At 39.3% G+C, this 17,827-nt stretch overlaps 1 protein-coding gene across 1 annotated transcript in view; it reads right to left on the bottom strand.

Moving 5' to 3' along the window:
* Positions 1–17,827, bottom strand: part of LOC125232741 — a 53,478-nt gene that overhangs the window by 22,851 nt on the left and 12,800 nt on the right. The window contains exons 7-16 of the mRNA XM_048138507.1: positions 16,811–16,994; positions 16,130–16,264; positions 15,705–15,937; positions 14,281–14,353; positions 9,448–9,628; positions 8,945–9,163; positions 5,225–5,357; positions 4,290–4,473; positions 3,764–3,898; positions 2,277–2,509 (exon numbers count right to left, since the gene is read on the bottom strand). Of these exons, the coding sequence (XP_047994464.1) occupies positions 2,277–2,509; positions 3,764–3,898; positions 4,290–4,473; positions 5,225–5,357; positions 8,945–9,163; positions 9,448–9,628; positions 14,281–14,353; positions 15,705–15,937; positions 16,130–16,264; positions 16,811–16,994 (1,710 nt within the window). The remainder of the gene's footprint in view (positions 1–2,276; positions 2,510–3,763; positions 3,899–4,289; positions 4,474–5,224; positions 5,358–8,944; positions 9,164–9,447; positions 9,629–14,280; positions 14,354–15,704; positions 15,938–16,129; positions 16,265–16,810; positions 16,995–17,827) is intronic.

Here is a 17,827-nt window from a genome sequence, read left to right as displayed (position 1 = left end):
ATTCTGTGGACTAAACTAATTAACACCGGAGTACCGGGTGAGCTGGTAAATGTTTTTAGGTATTGGTACGCGCACCAAACTAACCGAGTCAAATGGCTTGGCGAATTTTCTGGTCAGTATGGGTTAATGCGGGGTGAGATAAGGTGGGTTGACGTCTCCTTCGCTTTTCAACCTGTATGTGAACGAGCTGATCGATGAGCTGGGAAGCACTAGGGTCGGCTGTTCGATTGGCGGACATATTGTCAACAGTATTAGTTACGCCGATGACATGGTGCTGCTCAGTTCATCGGTCGCAGCACTCAGAAGATTGCTAGCAACTTATGAAGAGTATGCTAAGTCACATGGCCTCATATACCTATGATGTAAAGAAAAGTGAACTATTGGTATTTCAACCTAAAAGTCGTAAAGTGACTACTCTGCCACCTGTGCTGCTCAATGGTGTTGACCTTGTTAGGGTTAGTCAATTTAAGTACCTCAGCCATGTGGTAACCGAGAACCTAAAAGATGACAGTGACATTGAGAGGGAAAGGATGGCAGTTCGTTGTTGTGAAAATTACTCTTTTTAAAGCCTTCAACGTACAATAATACCCTCCAAGTACAGTACTTATAATAATGCCTTTAGGGTGTTGTTGGGGCTCCCGTGTTACTGCAGTGCCTCGGTCATGTTTGCGCACGCGCAAACGGAGGGGTTCGGCGCGGTGATCCATCACTGCATCGCATCACTCCAGCGCAGAGTACGCGGGAGGCGCAACATCATCCTGAGGGTCATCATCAGTGACAGGGTCGACTGCCCCTTTCAGGGACACTGGATACGAACGCACACGCACGTACCGGGTGTCCCTGAGGGCGGCAGATATTTAAATTAAAAATAGTAATTAAAATTTAAATAAATATGTAATGTTAATTTTAAGTTACTAAGGTCCACTTGCACCAACCACTTAACTCAGGGTTAGTGGGCTGTCAACTGTCAAATTCCATATAAAATGGTGGGTTAACCCTCGGATTAACCCTCCATTTTCGTTGGTGCAAGTGACCCTAATATAAGTAGCTTAAGTGATATACAGGGTGCCCGGTAATTAATGGACAACCTTTTAACCACCAAGAGGGCACCTTATACTGGTCCAGAAAATCGACTTTAAGGTTTAGTAAAAGTCGCCTGGTTTTCGAGATTTTCACACTTTTTAAAATTTTTATGGATATTAATGGACAACCTTTTAACCACCAAGAGGGCACCTTATACTGGTCCAGAAAATCGACTTTAAGGTTTAGTGAAAGTCGCCTGGTTTTCGAGAATTAAAAGGTTGTCCATTAATTACCGGGCACCCGGTATATATGTTACTACTAATATTATATGGGCTGTGCCTGAAATAAACAAATTTTATTTTATTTTTTATTTATTGGTAGAGCGACGTTAGAAACGCAGATCCAGCGTGCTGTCGATACGTCATCAAACGTATCCAGTAATTTGCTGCAAAATTCGAGTGACCGTTGGAATACAATTAGAGTATGTCTGTCTCACGGCTTGGTTATTCCAAATGCGGTCTAATATATTGCCATACTGTTTCAGAGGTGATTACTCCTTTTGGTTTGAAAATTTCTGAAAGAAAACAACGCTAATGTTAATTTAGTAATAATTCTAGCGTCCACACCACACGTACACAATTTCATAGTGGTAAAGCAAGTTAACTTGGTTTCCCGTTCACTTTAGCCGAGTGGCTGACTCAATTGACAATTAAATTAGATTGATTGAAAAATTGTCACGTCGTCGGACACGGCCTTTTTTTAAGAGTGTCATTCAAGGGGAAAACGATGACATTCCGTTTTACGATGTTATTTAGGTACCAACCAAAGAGCATTAAGGGTCGGTTGCACCAAACCGTCTATCATCGTTAAAGCGCTCGTTAAATTTTATTGTATGGGAAGACCCATAGACCTCCGCTGCGTGACGATGATGTGTCTGTCAAATGTGGTTGATGCAACTGGCCCTAAATCACTAGTACCAACAAATAAATTGATTATGAAGGTACCGGAGTTTTTTTATAATCAATTAATTTTTGCTTTCATTCAGATTTTTTGTTCAATTTTATAAACGAGTAAAGAGTTTAAAATGTAAACATATTACAATATTGTAATATGTATATATACTATACATGTATACTACGTGTAAAAAAAGTCATTAACGGAAAAGCAAGCGGTAAACCGAACAGGTTTGTCCAAGACGTTAATGCATTTGGAAAATTATAAAAGATAATGATTAATATTGGTATTTATTTTACCTATGATTTTACTTGCAGAATTCGGTATCTTTTCAACTACAACAACGAACGGGGTAATGTCTAAAATTCGAGAGACAAGTCCGACAGTAGGGCAGCCCTTGTTCGCCACCACTTTTAAGCAGTTGTGTATGACGTGCTTTTTCACCGGTTCATTTAAATTCAATTTTTGTTCTTTTTTGGGGTTGGTAGCCGCGTGTCGTAGTTGGTTTTTGGATATTGCTGCTTCGAAAATCCTGAAACATATCTTTTTTCGAGACATATTTTATCATTGGAACAAAAAAATTGGGGGCCCATTCAAAAAATCATGCGTTCTCACATGCGATTTTAGTTACATTAAGGACTGCTGGGGACACACAATTCAGCACAAATATCACAATGTAATGAAACTCGCATGCGAGTTCTCGCACCGTGTAAATGGGCCCTGACTCAGTGTCTAGAAGAAAATAAAATACTGTCAGACAGCACTTGACAGTTCTCGTAAGAAAAGCCCTCCACCTCTATAAGTAATTACAGCCTGGCAAAAAAGAGTAGAAATTAATAGGGGCGCCACCATCTACACCGTGTTTCACTTAACACTAAAAACCTGAAAACAGTTTGTTCAGAATCGAGAGTAGAATCGATTGAGCTATATCTTGATGGGGGTAATATTTTTATTTAAATTAGTGTTATTAGTTATTTTTTACGTGCCCATTCTATTGTACTCGTAATACAACATTGTGTATATCGCATTGCTAGAGGTTGTTTACCTTTTTTCAGTATTTAGGGGTATTAATACTGGCCGGTTACTTGGACGATTATTTTTTCCGCTACTAGTTTGACGTTGTTTGTCAGTTTAATCTTAATGTTTATCATAAGTCATAACAAATTGAACTCGTACCTAATTACAACCTTGTCATTTTGAATATTGAGTTTATTTGCTTACTGAGATTACCTGTCCAATTTGAAGTTTACTGTGACAAAGCTTTAAAGTGTCTTACAGTGACATCTTAGCTATCTATTGGTAAACCTTATGTCGTTGCAGTAACGTACACAAATAAATAGTCTTATGGTTTATGATAGTAGTTAGCAATTATTTTATTGAGTGTAGAGCTAAAAGTCAAGTAGAGCTGTACAGAAAATTAAAAATTCAATTAAAAAAAAAGTAACGATCAGCACGGGAAGCATGGTCGCGCGATAGACGATAAAATATCAGGCCGTCCCTATCGCACTTACAAATAGTGCGATAGGGACGGCCTGCTATTTTATCACTTATCGCGCGACCATAATTGCCTGCCAGATTAAAAGATGAATACTCTAGATGAGTTTAAAAAAATAAAAATCAGTTGGGGTGTCTGAGGTTTTGAGTGATACCGGAAACACCGTGTATGTACTTGTACTTAAACCGTGTTGCATGTGGCAACTATTGAGTCACTTTTGTAAGGGTTGCTATGAAAAAAAAAATACATTTCTACTCTTTTTTTGTCAGACTGTATTCTCTGTTCTCTCACCCGTTCTCGTCAACAACTATTGCAACGTTATGCACGCTGCCCATAGCAGCGAGAGCATCTCTACACGTTGCGTTGTGCTTCACGCGTGGCACCGAAATATCCACAGACAGACTGTCAAGGGGATGATCCCACCATCTGGAAATATAAAGAAAAAATTAACGTCTAATACTTACATAATACAAATCATTATCCTCTGTTTTTGGATTAATTGCCGGTGTAAAGAAATTTATTCAATTCTCTAAATGCTCTATATTATTTTTGGGTGAATAATTGGAGATACGGTATAATGGAGGAAAGGAACATACTTAGGAATCGAAAGAGCAAAATCTTTCGTGGTGGCTACGGTGTCTCGTAGAAATGGTAATTAATGGTACGTTCTTATACGTTGCGCAATCAGTGTCCACAACTTACCTCTAAAAATACTACCTAGTCTCATCAACATCATCATACTCCTTAATGCGATCTTCCGGCATTTTGCCACGGCTGGGTCTGCTTTTGACAACTAAAATTACTGGTATAATATTACTTGATGTTGGGCTGTAACGGTGGCTCTTTAAACAGGTGCGCCTCCATCCACTGGTCGCTGACGAACTTGGACATGTAGTTGCGGATTCCGTCGGGCAGCACGACCACCACCTTCTTGCCCGCGCCCAACTTCAACTCCTTGGCGGCCTGAAGCGCCGCGAACATAGCTGCACCACTGCTGCCGCCTGGTGAGTATTTGTTAAAACTTTATTGCACAAGATATGAAAATACGAACATACTTTGGTAAAAGTTGAAATCAGAGACAGAACTGTAGGTGGTAAAGGGGCATTGCTTTGGATTGGATCCTACCGACTGCGCCATGTAAATGTATTTTTGGTAAAACTCTATTGCACAATATATGAAAATACGAACATAAGTACTTAGTACGAGTTGAAATCAGAAAAACAGAATTGTAGACGGTATAGAAGCGTTGGTTCAGATCCTACCGACTGTGCCATGTAAATGTATTGTGATGGGGGGAAAATAACACAGGTTTGCTGCTTGTAAAACGAAACCTCTATTCATTTACCCTCACATAATTATCATAATCTGAACTTCTAAGCGTTAATTTTCAAATAAGCATCAAACACTTCTGATCCCTATTATAAGCAATGTTTAGAAAATAGATAAACATACATACATACATAATACATAATTTATTTATTTCACGCAACAATACTTGTGAGAATATGACATCCACAAAACACGGGTTTTGGTAGAAGCATCAGAAGCGCTGGCAGAGCCGCCGGCACTTCTGCGGCGATTACTCAGCAGATCTTGGTGCAGTATGTGTAGATGGTGATGCATGCTGGGCAGCAGCAGCCACTACAGCAGCATCCACCGCAACAACCTCCGCAGCACTTGTTGACTGTTTGTAGAGATTACTACTTAGTAGCAAAATACTAAACGTCCAAACAAATCTTAACGTTAACTTACCGCAAAGCAGTCCTTCTTTTCGAATAATTTCTCTAGCCATGTTAAAGGAGTCGTAGTCATTCGTGTGCACAACTTTATCAATTACGCCTTTTTCTAAAACTTGGGGCACGAAATCGTCTCCAATTCCTTCTACCTGTAAGTTCATTATACTATTATTGTAATCATAACCATCATAAGCAACAAACTAAGTAAGTACTTTATGACATCAATCATAAGGCCTGTAACTAAACCTCCGCTCACCTTACTTATTTACTTACTTGACTAACCAACAGTATAGCTAACCCCCCTCCTTTAAATATACCCCGTAAATTTGGCCTTGTGATCGTCTAGCGTGAATAAGTAGAACCCTTCGATGTGAACCGCGATAACCTAGATCCTTTAATGAGTATCAGCTGTATTTTTGACTAATTTTTAAAATTTTATTTATTTATATTTTGGAAAAGAATAAAGGTTATTGTAGCATAATAATATAGTGTTATAGAAGAGTATTTTATCAGATTTAGGCCTAGAAAGTTATGAGTGAGAAAATTAATGACGTGATGAAGGAATTTTAGAATAAAAGTTAGTGAGTGAAACATACATGAAATAAATATTAAAAAATATTTTAGAAAACATCGGCTACGCTCTATTTTCGATTCCGGTTTGGGGTGAGAACTTGCGATACCGTCTGGAATCCTTAGGCCCAATCAAACCACATTATCGGGCATCCTAAGCAAGTAAGCCTGAAGGGCTATCTATCTACAAACTAACCCCTTTTTTATTTTGTTTCTTTTCCCTAGCTAAACCCCCTTTTCCCCAATACTGCTAATAGACCATAACTTCTCGATCTTTCTAATGTTTTATCGAAACACCGAGCAGTTGCTAACTTTTATAAGAAATAAGTAAGTCAAACTTTTCTAAGCTTTAGACTTTCCATCAGTGGACGGCGCTCGCATGCCACTGGGCCCTATAACAAACAAATCCTTTTATTCCAAAAGACAGTTTGTTTCCCTAGCCAATTTGATAGAATTTACCTTGAAAAACTAGTTAGCAACACTAAGTGTCCCGCAGCCACACCGAAAAATCAGAAATTGCTACCACAATTATTAATTTCACTCAAATAAATTAAGTAATAAGAGTTTTTATAAATTACCAGTTTTACCACATATTTTAAGATAGTAAACACCACATTTAAAGTCCATTAAAACCATATAAATACACGCCTATCAATTATACTTCAAAACCAATCGTAAAACAGCCCTAATTTCATAGAAATAGTGTGTGACGCTACCCTAATCCTATTGTTTTCCCTACTCTAACATATCTGAAACACAGACCGTCACTTACCATAGATCTTGTGTTCAAAATATGCACAAGTGTATCCCTACCATAAGCTGTACAGTTCAGCCAGCGAAGCTGAGATATGCAACCTATAGGCTTGTGTTCTGATCCCCCCCTCTGCTCTTGCCCGCGGGCTAGGGTAGCAGAGAGTAGATCGCCCTATCCGTGTATATATCCAGTATTCTAGGACACACCAGTACCAGCCACATGAGAGACCCAGCTGCGATCAACTTTACTTAGATGTGGTTCGATCACAACCGAAATCCCCAGCGACCAACGCCAGCATGAACCAAAGCACCGAGTAAATAAATATATATATTTATAGGACCCCAGCCTCAAATACTGCCGACTTCAGTGAGCAAGGATTACTCCTAATGTCTTTCGTCAATCGTGAAAGTCCTCACTTCCATCTAACAGTTGGACTCTTTGAGACCGGTGAGAAAATACGCCTTTTGTAAGTAAATAAAGACGCCCAAGCCCTCCACTTGGAACAAAAAGACTCCTAAACGCCTTATGTTTAACAGCCGCAAGGTATAAAGCGCTTAGCCGGACAACAGTCTGTCACAAACAATGATCTGGCTTATAATTTTCACAAAATAACCCCATAGAAAATGACTAAATTCAATTTTACTGACCAACTAAATAAACGAATGAAGTTTCCTTTACGTGCTATAATCTAAGCTTAGTTTTGCAAGAATTACTCCCTACAAAACCAAACACAGACTTATCTCCAAGCACCAGCCATACATCGACCCAGTCTTTGTATTGCTTGACAGCACTCATGAAACAAAGCACAGAAAACTTCACTATACACATTAATTTAATTGTAACACTACACTATAAATAGAACACTAAAATAACCCCACAACTGATGGTAAAGCAATTCCACCACAGGTCTAAGTCCAACTGTACGACGATATTGTCCCCGCACAATCAAACAAAGACACAATTTCAAAGTTTACAATCACTTAGAATAATTTCCAAGTAAAAACAAACAGAGAAATAATAGCAGAACAACTTCACTCACCAGTATAACACACGAAAGCCAGAGACACTGTTAGTCTTGTGGATATTTTAAGAATGACGCGCGTCGGCTCGCTCCGACCCTTTTATAGATTCAAAGAGTGACAGGCGACAAAAAGGGCGACTGGCGACAAAAGGGGCGACTGGCGACAAAAGGGGCGACTGGCGACAAATATGGCGACAAAAGGGGCGACTGGCGACAAATATGGCGACAAAAGGGGCGACTGGCGACAAATATGGCGACAAAAGGGGCGACTGGCGACAAATATGGCGACAAAAGGGGCGACTGGCGACAAATATGGCGACAAAAGGGGCGACTGGCGACAAATATGGCGACAAAAGGGGCGACTGGCGACAAATATGGCGACAAAAGGGGCGACTGGCGACAAATATGGCGACAAAAGGGGCGACTGGCGACAAAAGGGGCGACTGGCGACAAATAACAATGGATAGCCGCTAAATTACACTCATAAGAAAAAGGTCATAACTGTTTTGTTTACTAAGTCGTACGCCTTAGGCATTAATATCCAAGACAGCTCAGCACGTACGTTTTTGCTTCTCAATAGTAACATCTGCATGACTGCACGTGTTTCAAAGTGATATAGGAATAATTTTATTGATACCTAGTTAGCGACGAAGAGTTATGTATTGCGGTTAGTATAGGTATGCAGATATTTTTTTGTTAAAGGGTTTTAGTTAGTTTTGTAGATCAAATACGCAGTAAAATATCATTTTTGTTTCTAAATGCTACATTAAACACATCCAGAAAGTATACTACTAATCATTATCAACTTTCATGACCTGTGATTGAAATCAAGACATAATATCGGAACGCTACGCAGCTGACAACTGTCAGTGTCAGTATTCCGTCCATGTGAACGTAGTTTGTTGATAAATACGTTTTTTCCAACCTGTTTTGCATCAAATAACATTGAATTTTATGAGTGAAGACGTGACTATACATGTGATAAAGCTTCACAGATATTATTTGTTAAAATATCCAATGAAATCCCAAAGAAAATATGCACCAAGAAAGTTGGTCAAGGAAAAGTTGATTCGCCGTAAGTTTTGTATGTAATAACGAGTCCATTTCCTCGTCATAGACGCTTGTTCTGTTACAGGCCCATTTAAACGGTGCGAGAACTGGCGTGCGAGTTTCATCACGTTGTGATTTTTGATTGATGTACTGAATTGTATGTAACCTCAATAGCCCGTAATGTAACTAAAACCTCATTCGCGTTCGGAGCGGCAACGTGCGCCATAAACCTACGGCTTTCGTCACTATTACGAGGATAGTTGAGTCGTAAATGTTCCCTGTTTGAATTGATATGTCTAGTAAGATCTATAAATAGGATTGCTAACATAAAAAAAACTCACATAAAACGGCGCCAGTTCACTTCCCCATATAATCGAGCCTACTGCTTCCACGGCCACAATGACGCAGTCCGAGCAAGCTTGTTTAAGCGCCCGAGCTATGCCCGTGACCGTGCCACCCGTGCCGGTGCCCATCACCGCCATATCAACGGTTCCCAGCGCTGCCACGATCTCGCTGCCCGTCTGCTCCTCGTGTGTCATGGGGTTCACAGGGTTTGAAAACTGAAACGTACATGATTTTATAATGGAGAGGCAGCCTAGTAGGTGTAGGTACTCGAAAATGAACAACACCTTAGCTACAAAACGTACGCTCCAAATTTGCACACTTTTGAACTTCGCGTATTAAGCTAGCGACCACGCACGCTATTATAGCGAAGTCCTCGTGTCATAGTGTAGCGACGATTTCGCTGTCTGTGTGCTCCTCGTGACAGGCAGTCAGTACCCTAGAATTTACGCTTAACTACTAAGGTTTACTTGAAATATCTGTTAGGACAGTAGGCACTTACCTGATCTAAACAGATGCTGTTCGGATCTTGTTGAAGTATTTCTCGAGCAACTGTTATGAAGTGGTCGGGCTCCCCAGGTTGGCAGAGGTGGGGGTTTGCACGATATCGGCCTCCAGCAGTCTCAATGTACTCATTTTTTCGCCTGCGTTCTTGTCCGGTGTAACAATGGTTGCCTTGTAACCTGCTTACAAGGGCATAAAGTCAATGAACACCTAGCTTAACAATTAATAATTTTTAAGAAAAAAAAACCGCCTTCCTTTAGGGTTCTGGTGATAAATACTTTCAAATGTTGGATTATGTTATCAATTCGTCTGTATATTTTTTAATGTTTGTTATTCGATATCTCCGTCATTTCTGAACCAATTTTGAAATTTGGATGATTCTGAAGTACTTACAGATGAGAATGATTATCAGAACGGAACTCTAACCATGGGCGGCTCACTCTTCATCAGCAGTTCCACTGCACTAAATGTCACTGTTCTGGACGTAAGTGCATGCTGTTCTTATAAAAATACCAAAGTCACTATAAGTGTGCCGTTCAGATTTGAGGAGTTCTGTTCTGACCATCATCAGCAGTTCCACTGCACCAAATGTTACTGTTCTGGACGTAAGTGCATGCTGTTCTTATAAAAATACCAAAGTCACTATAAGTGTGCCGTTTAGATTTGAGGAGTTCCATTCTGACCATCATCAGGAGTTTCACTGCACCAAACGTCACTGTTCCGTACGTAAATTCATGCTGTTCCTTTAAAAATACAAAAATCACCATATGTATGCCTTTCAAATTTGAGGAGTTCCCTCGATTTTTCCAGGATCCCATCATCAGAACTGGGTTTTGAGAAAAATCGAACCAATCTGTATGCAATTACATTCAATAAAAAAAAATATTCAAAATCGGTCCAGTAACAACGGAGATATCGAGGAACAAACATAAAAAAAAATAAAAAATACAGACGAATTGAGAACCCCTTCCCTTGAGATTTGGAAGGCGGTTAAAAATAGGTAGGTGTAGTCAGACCCAGACCCTAAAAGTGACGTTCGAGTTGAGTGATTTTACTGCTAATTGCCAGGCTCTCTAACAGCGTCGCAGCTAGTAGGCACAATGTGGCTAAGCCCAGCTGATGAGCCTTTGGTGGAAATGTAGTTTTTTTCGACCACATTACATTTAAGCCGCTAACGTCTGCTGCTGCTGAGGATATGGTGATTACTGACCTTTAACAGCCGCGGTCAAAGCCAGCCCGATCCCGGTGTTTCCAGAAGTAGGTTCTACGAAGCGTGTACAATCACACGCTCTCCCGGATTTCTCCGCGTCGTGAATCAATGTGTTCCCGATCCGATCTTTTATTGAGCCTCCGGGATTCAAAAACTCGCATTTTGCGTCTGTCTCCCGGAAAAAGATAAACAGAGTTAGTTAGAGTCGATTTAAGTAAGATGATTCTGAAACTTTTTGGTTTGACTGGAATCTTATTTTTATTTACTTGACTGGACTGGGGCTGGGATTTGATTAATATACGAGTTACAGATTACAGGCTGATTTATATTTATTAGTCTTATTACTACAGCAACGCAAAAAGAGCTTACAGATTTCACACTCGAGTCCATAGTCCTTTGGTATCCGATTGAGCTTAACTAAAGGAGTGTTGCCGACTGCTTGTAGTATATTATCATAAACTTTCGCATCTCGACCCCTGTGAAGTTGAACAGGATAACTATAAAAGCATAAAATGGATGGCTAATTAGAATTATTTTGGTGAGTGGTTATGGAAAAAACCAAAATATGTAACTAAAAATTTTATGCGGCTCTGTAGAAATTACCGTACAATCTTAGCTATATTTTGATCAAATATATACCTAGGTAAAAATCTTACGGTGGTTTCCAATTTCCAAAGGAGATGTGTTTCGCCTTTGCGCTGTACATTTTTGGGCGGCTCTCAACTCAAGTCTCCGCTAAACTGACTGTCAATTTAGTTTCAGCCACTTCAGCCGTTTGGCGGCGAAATAATGCAAAGTTAATTAATTCTTCCACGGATATTACCTAGACAGGGCTGTTAATTCTATTGTATAGAGATCAATCAACATTTTTAATGTCCCTCATGCTCAGTGAACGCGATAATTCATTCACCTTATAAAACAAAGCCCCCCCACTCGCCGCTGTTTGTATGTTCTAAGAAAACCGCCATCTTAATAAAACGGTGTCTATCAATTGCCCCCCAAGTTAGACCGACCATAAATTGCAACGTCTAAAGGGCGGCCTCTGCGGTCTCTGCTCATTCCAGTGTACGTAGCCGAATGCACAAACTCTCACGATAATATCTCTTTCGTAGTTCTATTTACGAGTATCTCTATCGCTCTTGCATATAGGCGCGACAGAGCCAGACTACATTTCTGCGGTGTTTCGGTAGCGTTTCGCGTCGCAGAAATGTCATTCGGCCACGGGGCCAGCTTTTGTCGATTAAGGCAAGCCAGAGCCTTCTCTGACCGACATTCCATCCAAGGAACTGCACTTCCCATTCAGATCAACATTTATTTTTTCACATAATTTAAACGGTTTAGTTTTTTTCTGTGTATAACTGACGACATCATTTACTAAATTTCATAGTTAATGGTCAATGGTAAATACCCTATTAACCCTTAAATGCATAGTCATGTATATAATTATATTGCATCATACTTTTTGACTTTATTGATATCCTCCTCCTTGCGTTATCCCGGGATTTGCCACGGCTCATGGGAGCCTGGGGTCCGCTTTGACAACTAATCCCAAGACTTGCCGTAGTAGGCACTAGTTTTTACGAAAGCGACTGCCATCTGACTTTCCAACTCGAAGGGTAAACTAGACCTTATTGGAATTGACAGCGAGTCAAAATTCAAATTTGAATAAATCTTTGTCAAGGTTCATGCATTAAAGGGTTAATTATGATTCTATTTGATCATAGAAATAGGTATAAGCTTTTGCCTGCAATTTCGTCTGCGTGGATAAGTTAGTGCCTGATAAAAAAATAAAGACAATATTCAGTTTGAGCAAAATGTTTACTACAATTATCAGGTGCTGCTAAATTATCTCACTTTAGGCACAGAATATGTAATAGTACAAGTACAGAAGGCCCACTGCTTTGATGTTCACGAAATGCCGCCTTTTTAAATACCTACAAAATTTAAACAAAGAAACTAGCCGCACGTGCGCAGCGTCGGACGATAGGGTTGCCTATGGATTAAAACGTAATAATACTCAGATAAAATGTTATACTATTATATTCAAGTCTTGGCTACTTTCTAGGTATATATACAGTATTTATATATTTTTGTTTAAGTCCCAACACACAAGCCTTATTGAACTTTTCTGTGGGGCTTAATCAATAGTAGATAGATCTCTGTACTCGTAAGATTGTGCCATTTTATTCATAATGTCTATTTAACTAAGCATTATTAGCCATTCCACACGCGGACATCGCATTATAAGCCTTAAAAAAACTCGCGATGCAAAGTAACAATCGAAAGTGCATTCTGTGAGAACGCGCGCCACCCCTGATTAGGCCGCGAACTCGCGGCCGCCAGCATGTACTTGTAGCGCGGCGATAGAATCGCGGAGTGAGCCGCCCCTGCTTTAGGTGTCATACGTAATTATTATAATTTTTACCCGTTTTGAAGGGATGATTTCTGGGATGAAAGCTATCCTATGTGTCTTCCCTTAAAAGCTTAAACTATCCCTGTCAAATTTCAACAAACTCAGTGCAGCACTAAGCTTGAAAAAGTATGTAATTTAACACAGCGACACAAAGATACCTAGACACAATATTTTTCAACTGACACCTTCACGCGTTTTCGACATAAAATGTGGACAGATAGACAGATGGATGATTAAGGGTTCCGTATTTTCAATTTGGTAAAAGTGGAGTGGGGGGGGGGGATTAACTTCTCACCCTCTGTATCTTTCTTCTATTCTTTCGATAAACCTAAATGCTATTTATTAATAATTTACAAACGGTCCGACACATTTTTTCATCATTATTCAGATTCTCAAACTTCGTTACGATTGATTAAGTTTTGAAGGAGGAAACAGTCGAGAGTAGAAGCTCGATTTCGCAATATCTTTTTCCCCTCACTAGCTCGGAAACACGTGTTTTGTCCTTTAATATCAGCGGGTAAAAACGCATTTTATCCACTAGTGGGTAAAGTAATTTAACCTTGAATAAAGTCAAATTAACTGCTTTAAAATTGATAAAAGTAGGTGAATCTAGTAATAAAGATGATTTACCACCTGTGGAACTACTGGAAGCAGTGATAAACGCATTTTTTGCGTTGTAGTTTCCTCGCTATAGTGAGAGAAAAAGTTTTGTGTTACACTCGGGTGCAAATGTATTTTACTTCTCATGTGTTAACTCGCAAGTTCAGGATTCTATTCTCGAACCACTCGCTTCGCTCGTGGTTCAACTATAAAATCCTTTCACTTGCTCGTTTTTCAATTCCACACTCGGCGTTAAAATACAACTTTGCTCCCTTGTATAACAAATAACTATTAACTGTGTTGTTCTTAATGGACATTTTTTTTTCGATAAATCTAGTTAATAACACTTTTATATTAAACTAGAATTCCCAAATTGAAAGGGATCCCTTTCCATATTAGCATTTTCGCTGCCGTAGCGTCTTATTAAGCAGCTTCGCTTTGGTAGGTAGGGTAGGTGGGTAGGATGCGTTCTCATTAACAATAAATAACACGTTGCCGTATAAGTATATATTTAATTTCAATATTAGTAAAGTAATTAATACAAAATAATGAAAAAGTGCATTACAACTAATAAATCGTGAATAAAATTAGGTTTGACCGTCAGTTACTGATGGTTTTCGTGCTTCAATATGTACGCCCAGACCATTTCCGAAGTGATTATTCCTTTTGCCTTGAAGATTTCTGAAAGGAAACAATATAATCAATTAAATTATGCAAGGAATTAAATTCTATGTTTCAATATTTTTGTAATTATGGGAGTGTTGATGTTGAAGGATCATCGAATGTTTTTTTCAATAATGACATAGTATGTATATAAATACAATAAGGTATGCAACGGATCTATTTTTTACCATGTTTAACAATGTTTGCATTATTAAATAGAGTGTTCACAGGTTACATATATGACACGCATATTCATTGGATACATGTGGAACTCAGCTTAATAGTATAATAATCATTGAGGTATATGTACTACGTACTAGAGGCGACGTTGCCAAGCAAAAACACTGCACATGCTGACAAATGCGCGGGGTGCGGGGAGCGGTTATTTACGCGTAGAGTAGGGCTACCACCAGATGTGACACATTATTATATTCTGCCTAACGGGAATTTTACATTATAGTTAACGGATATTCTAGTCAAACTTATTTATTTATTTACAACTTAAACAATACAAATTAATACAAAATAAATGTGCTGTATTTATCTTCTTCTTTAAAATACACAATGAACATATATATGTGTGGTCAGTTGGTAACCAAGTTTCCTCAGCACGATTTTTTTGGACAAAGCGTATAAATTGTTCCATTTTTTCATGACCAGGCCGAAGAAAACTGCAAAAAGTGAGCGTGCTAAAAATACAATTTTACTCAAAAACTATTAACTATATATATTAAAAAAAATATTTTTTTTTTTTATATTTTAGTAACATAATTAATGAAATAGTAAGTAGTTACTTATTAATTTTCCAAATAGAAATGAAACACATTACATATGTAGTAGGAACAGGAACAGTGTAACTGTAAATGGCACATCTGCGCGGTTAACTTTTTATAGTCTATGATTGCGTCACCAAAATGGCGGCAGTGTCGCGCCCGCTCGCGAGTTTGTAGAATATTCAATCTTAAAATATTATAGACGAGTTTTTTGTTTAATTTACCGATGAAATGTCACACCTTGGCTTTTATTTGATTTCCTCGAGTGATTAGTACAATTTTTAAACACACAAGAAGGCATTATTCACGTGGAAAGTAAATGCATCACGGCACGTCACTGCACCGCAAGGACCCGGTAAGGACTGACAACGTTGCGGTCCAGTGGACCGCAGTGCGTTGTGTAAAAATTCTCTTAGCAACGTCGCCTCTAGTACGTAGTACATATACCTCAATGATAATAATGGAAAAAATTGATTAGTTACATTTGGCCCCCTGTTGGGATTTGCCCCGCTGTACCTTGTACTAAATAGGTATGCCTACGGTATTCAACTATTTATGAGTTGATTTATTGAATTATAATTATTATAAAGATATACCTTTAATCTGGCTATCAGGATTAGGTATCTTCTCAACGACCACGACAAACGGCGCAATGTCCAAAACCCGGGAGACGAGCCCAACAGTCGGGTGTCCCTTGTTCTCTATCACCTTTAAGCAGTTCTGTATCAAGTGCTTGCCGACCGGGTCCTGCAGGTTGAGGGGCCCGTCCTTTTTGGGGTTGGTGGCTGAGAAACGCAACTGGTTTTTGGAGGTAGCTCCCTTGAAAAGTCTGAAACATAATTATTTGTTAGCCAGTCAGGCCTCGGTCGTTCTAACATATTTCGAACATCTGCGAATACACCATACTGACGTCGCGGGCGATGGGCCGGTGCACGCCGTCCGCAGCGAGTTATTTAGTGCCTATACGGGCTATACTATACCATAACACAATATAAGTAAATAAATAATAATAAATCCGCACCCATTTTCTTCAGTAATGATCGCAACACTGTGCAAGGAGCCCATTGCAGCTATGACATCTCTAACCGACGCATTGAGCTTGAAGTGAGGAACCGACGTATCCACGTTTAAATTACGGAGGGGGTGATTCCACCATCTGGAATTATAAAAAAAGTTTTCATAAATAAAGAATTACCTGACTACCTATTCAGATAGATGTCATACACGAAAGAAAAAACGGCAAGGCCCACTGGTGGCCGAGCCGGGAAACGAACCCGGGTCTTCAGCTTACGCGGCTAACGTCTTTACCACTAGACCACACGCCCGCCTCCTCGGCCACCAGTGGGCCTTGCCGTTTTTTCTTTCGTTTATGATATCTATTTCAATTTATATTATAATTTATACATAGTTAGTGTGACTACTTGAAAAAATAACAAATCAAAAATATTCAATAAAATAATTTGATTTGTTCCCTAGTTGTACCTCTTCAGAATTAGGGTGATTGATGGCCGAAAGAGGATTTGTAATCGTAACGACAAATTATTAGGCACCTAGGTGTCTTTACTCTATCTTTTCATTTTTTGGCTGTTTAAAGGTGCGCTTGCATATACTGGTTGCTGACGAACATAGTCATGATCACTACTTGACCGCTGCCAACTTGAAGTTCTAGTTTAGTTACTACTTACTCTAATCTTAATCTTACTCAATGTTGGGGTGAAGCGGTGGCTCTTTGAACAAGTACGCCTCCATCCACTGGTCGCTGACGAACTTGGTCATGTAGTTGCGGATGCCGTCCGCCAGGACGACCACCACTTTCTTGCCCGCACCCAATTTTAGCTCTTTGGCAGCCTTCAGCGCTGCGAACATGGTTGCACCACTACTGCCACCTAAAAAAGTAAAATAGGTACCTCAAATGATCCCTGATAATATATTCAATTATACATACCTACTTTTTACATGATATATTTGAAAAGGGCAAAACGTATTTCGTGAATTACTTATGCTTAATGGCGCAATTTCATTACTCGATAGGGCCCGCATGCGGTACGAGACATTTCTGGAACGCGTGCCACAGGGCCCGCATTCGGGGAAACGTTTTCATTAGTCGATAGGGTCCGCATTCGGGGTGCGAGAGATTTCTGGAACGCATGCCACAGGGCTCGCATTCGGGGAAATTAAATAGTAATAGTAACTTTCATTGAATGAATTAACGACCAATTAAATAACACCACTTTCATTGGTTGTTTTCTCGTCTGCGGGGACTCCCTGTATGCTGTATACCGAGTTATCGACTAATGAAATTGCGTCATTATACTCATTATAGATACATAGGTTTCCCCAGATTCAGACTAGAACGAAGTAATTTTTGAGCGTGTTATAAACTAAGTAGCTCCACGCTGAACTAAATAGAAACCACCATAACCATAATACTGCTATAGCGTTCCCAAGTTCCAATATTGGCAATTTAAGACCATAATTAGTGGAAATGTGTACAAATGAATTCCTCACTTGTTCAAAAAATATTGTTGACTGACTGGTGACTCTTAAGGTGTTACGAAAGTTTATTATTTTTTTTCCTTGGGGGATCATTTTAGACACATCTCCCCTACATAGTAGTTCTTTAAGGCTGCTTTCAAAATAAACGTCAAAAGAATGTAAAATTGATAGTTTTAGTCGGTGAAATACTACACTTTCCGTTATCCAATAGATTTATTTAATT

Source organism: Leguminivora glycinivorella, chromosome 13 (assembly GCF_023078275.1).
Source record: "Leguminivora glycinivorella isolate SPB_JAAS2020 chromosome 13, LegGlyc_1.1, whole genome shotgun sequence".
NCBI lineage: Eukaryota > Metazoa > Arthropoda > Insecta > Lepidoptera > Tortricidae > Leguminivora > Leguminivora glycinivorella.
The sequence above is the reverse complement of the archived record's forward strand: the minus strand, read 5'-3'. Positions and strand labels throughout refer to the sequence as shown.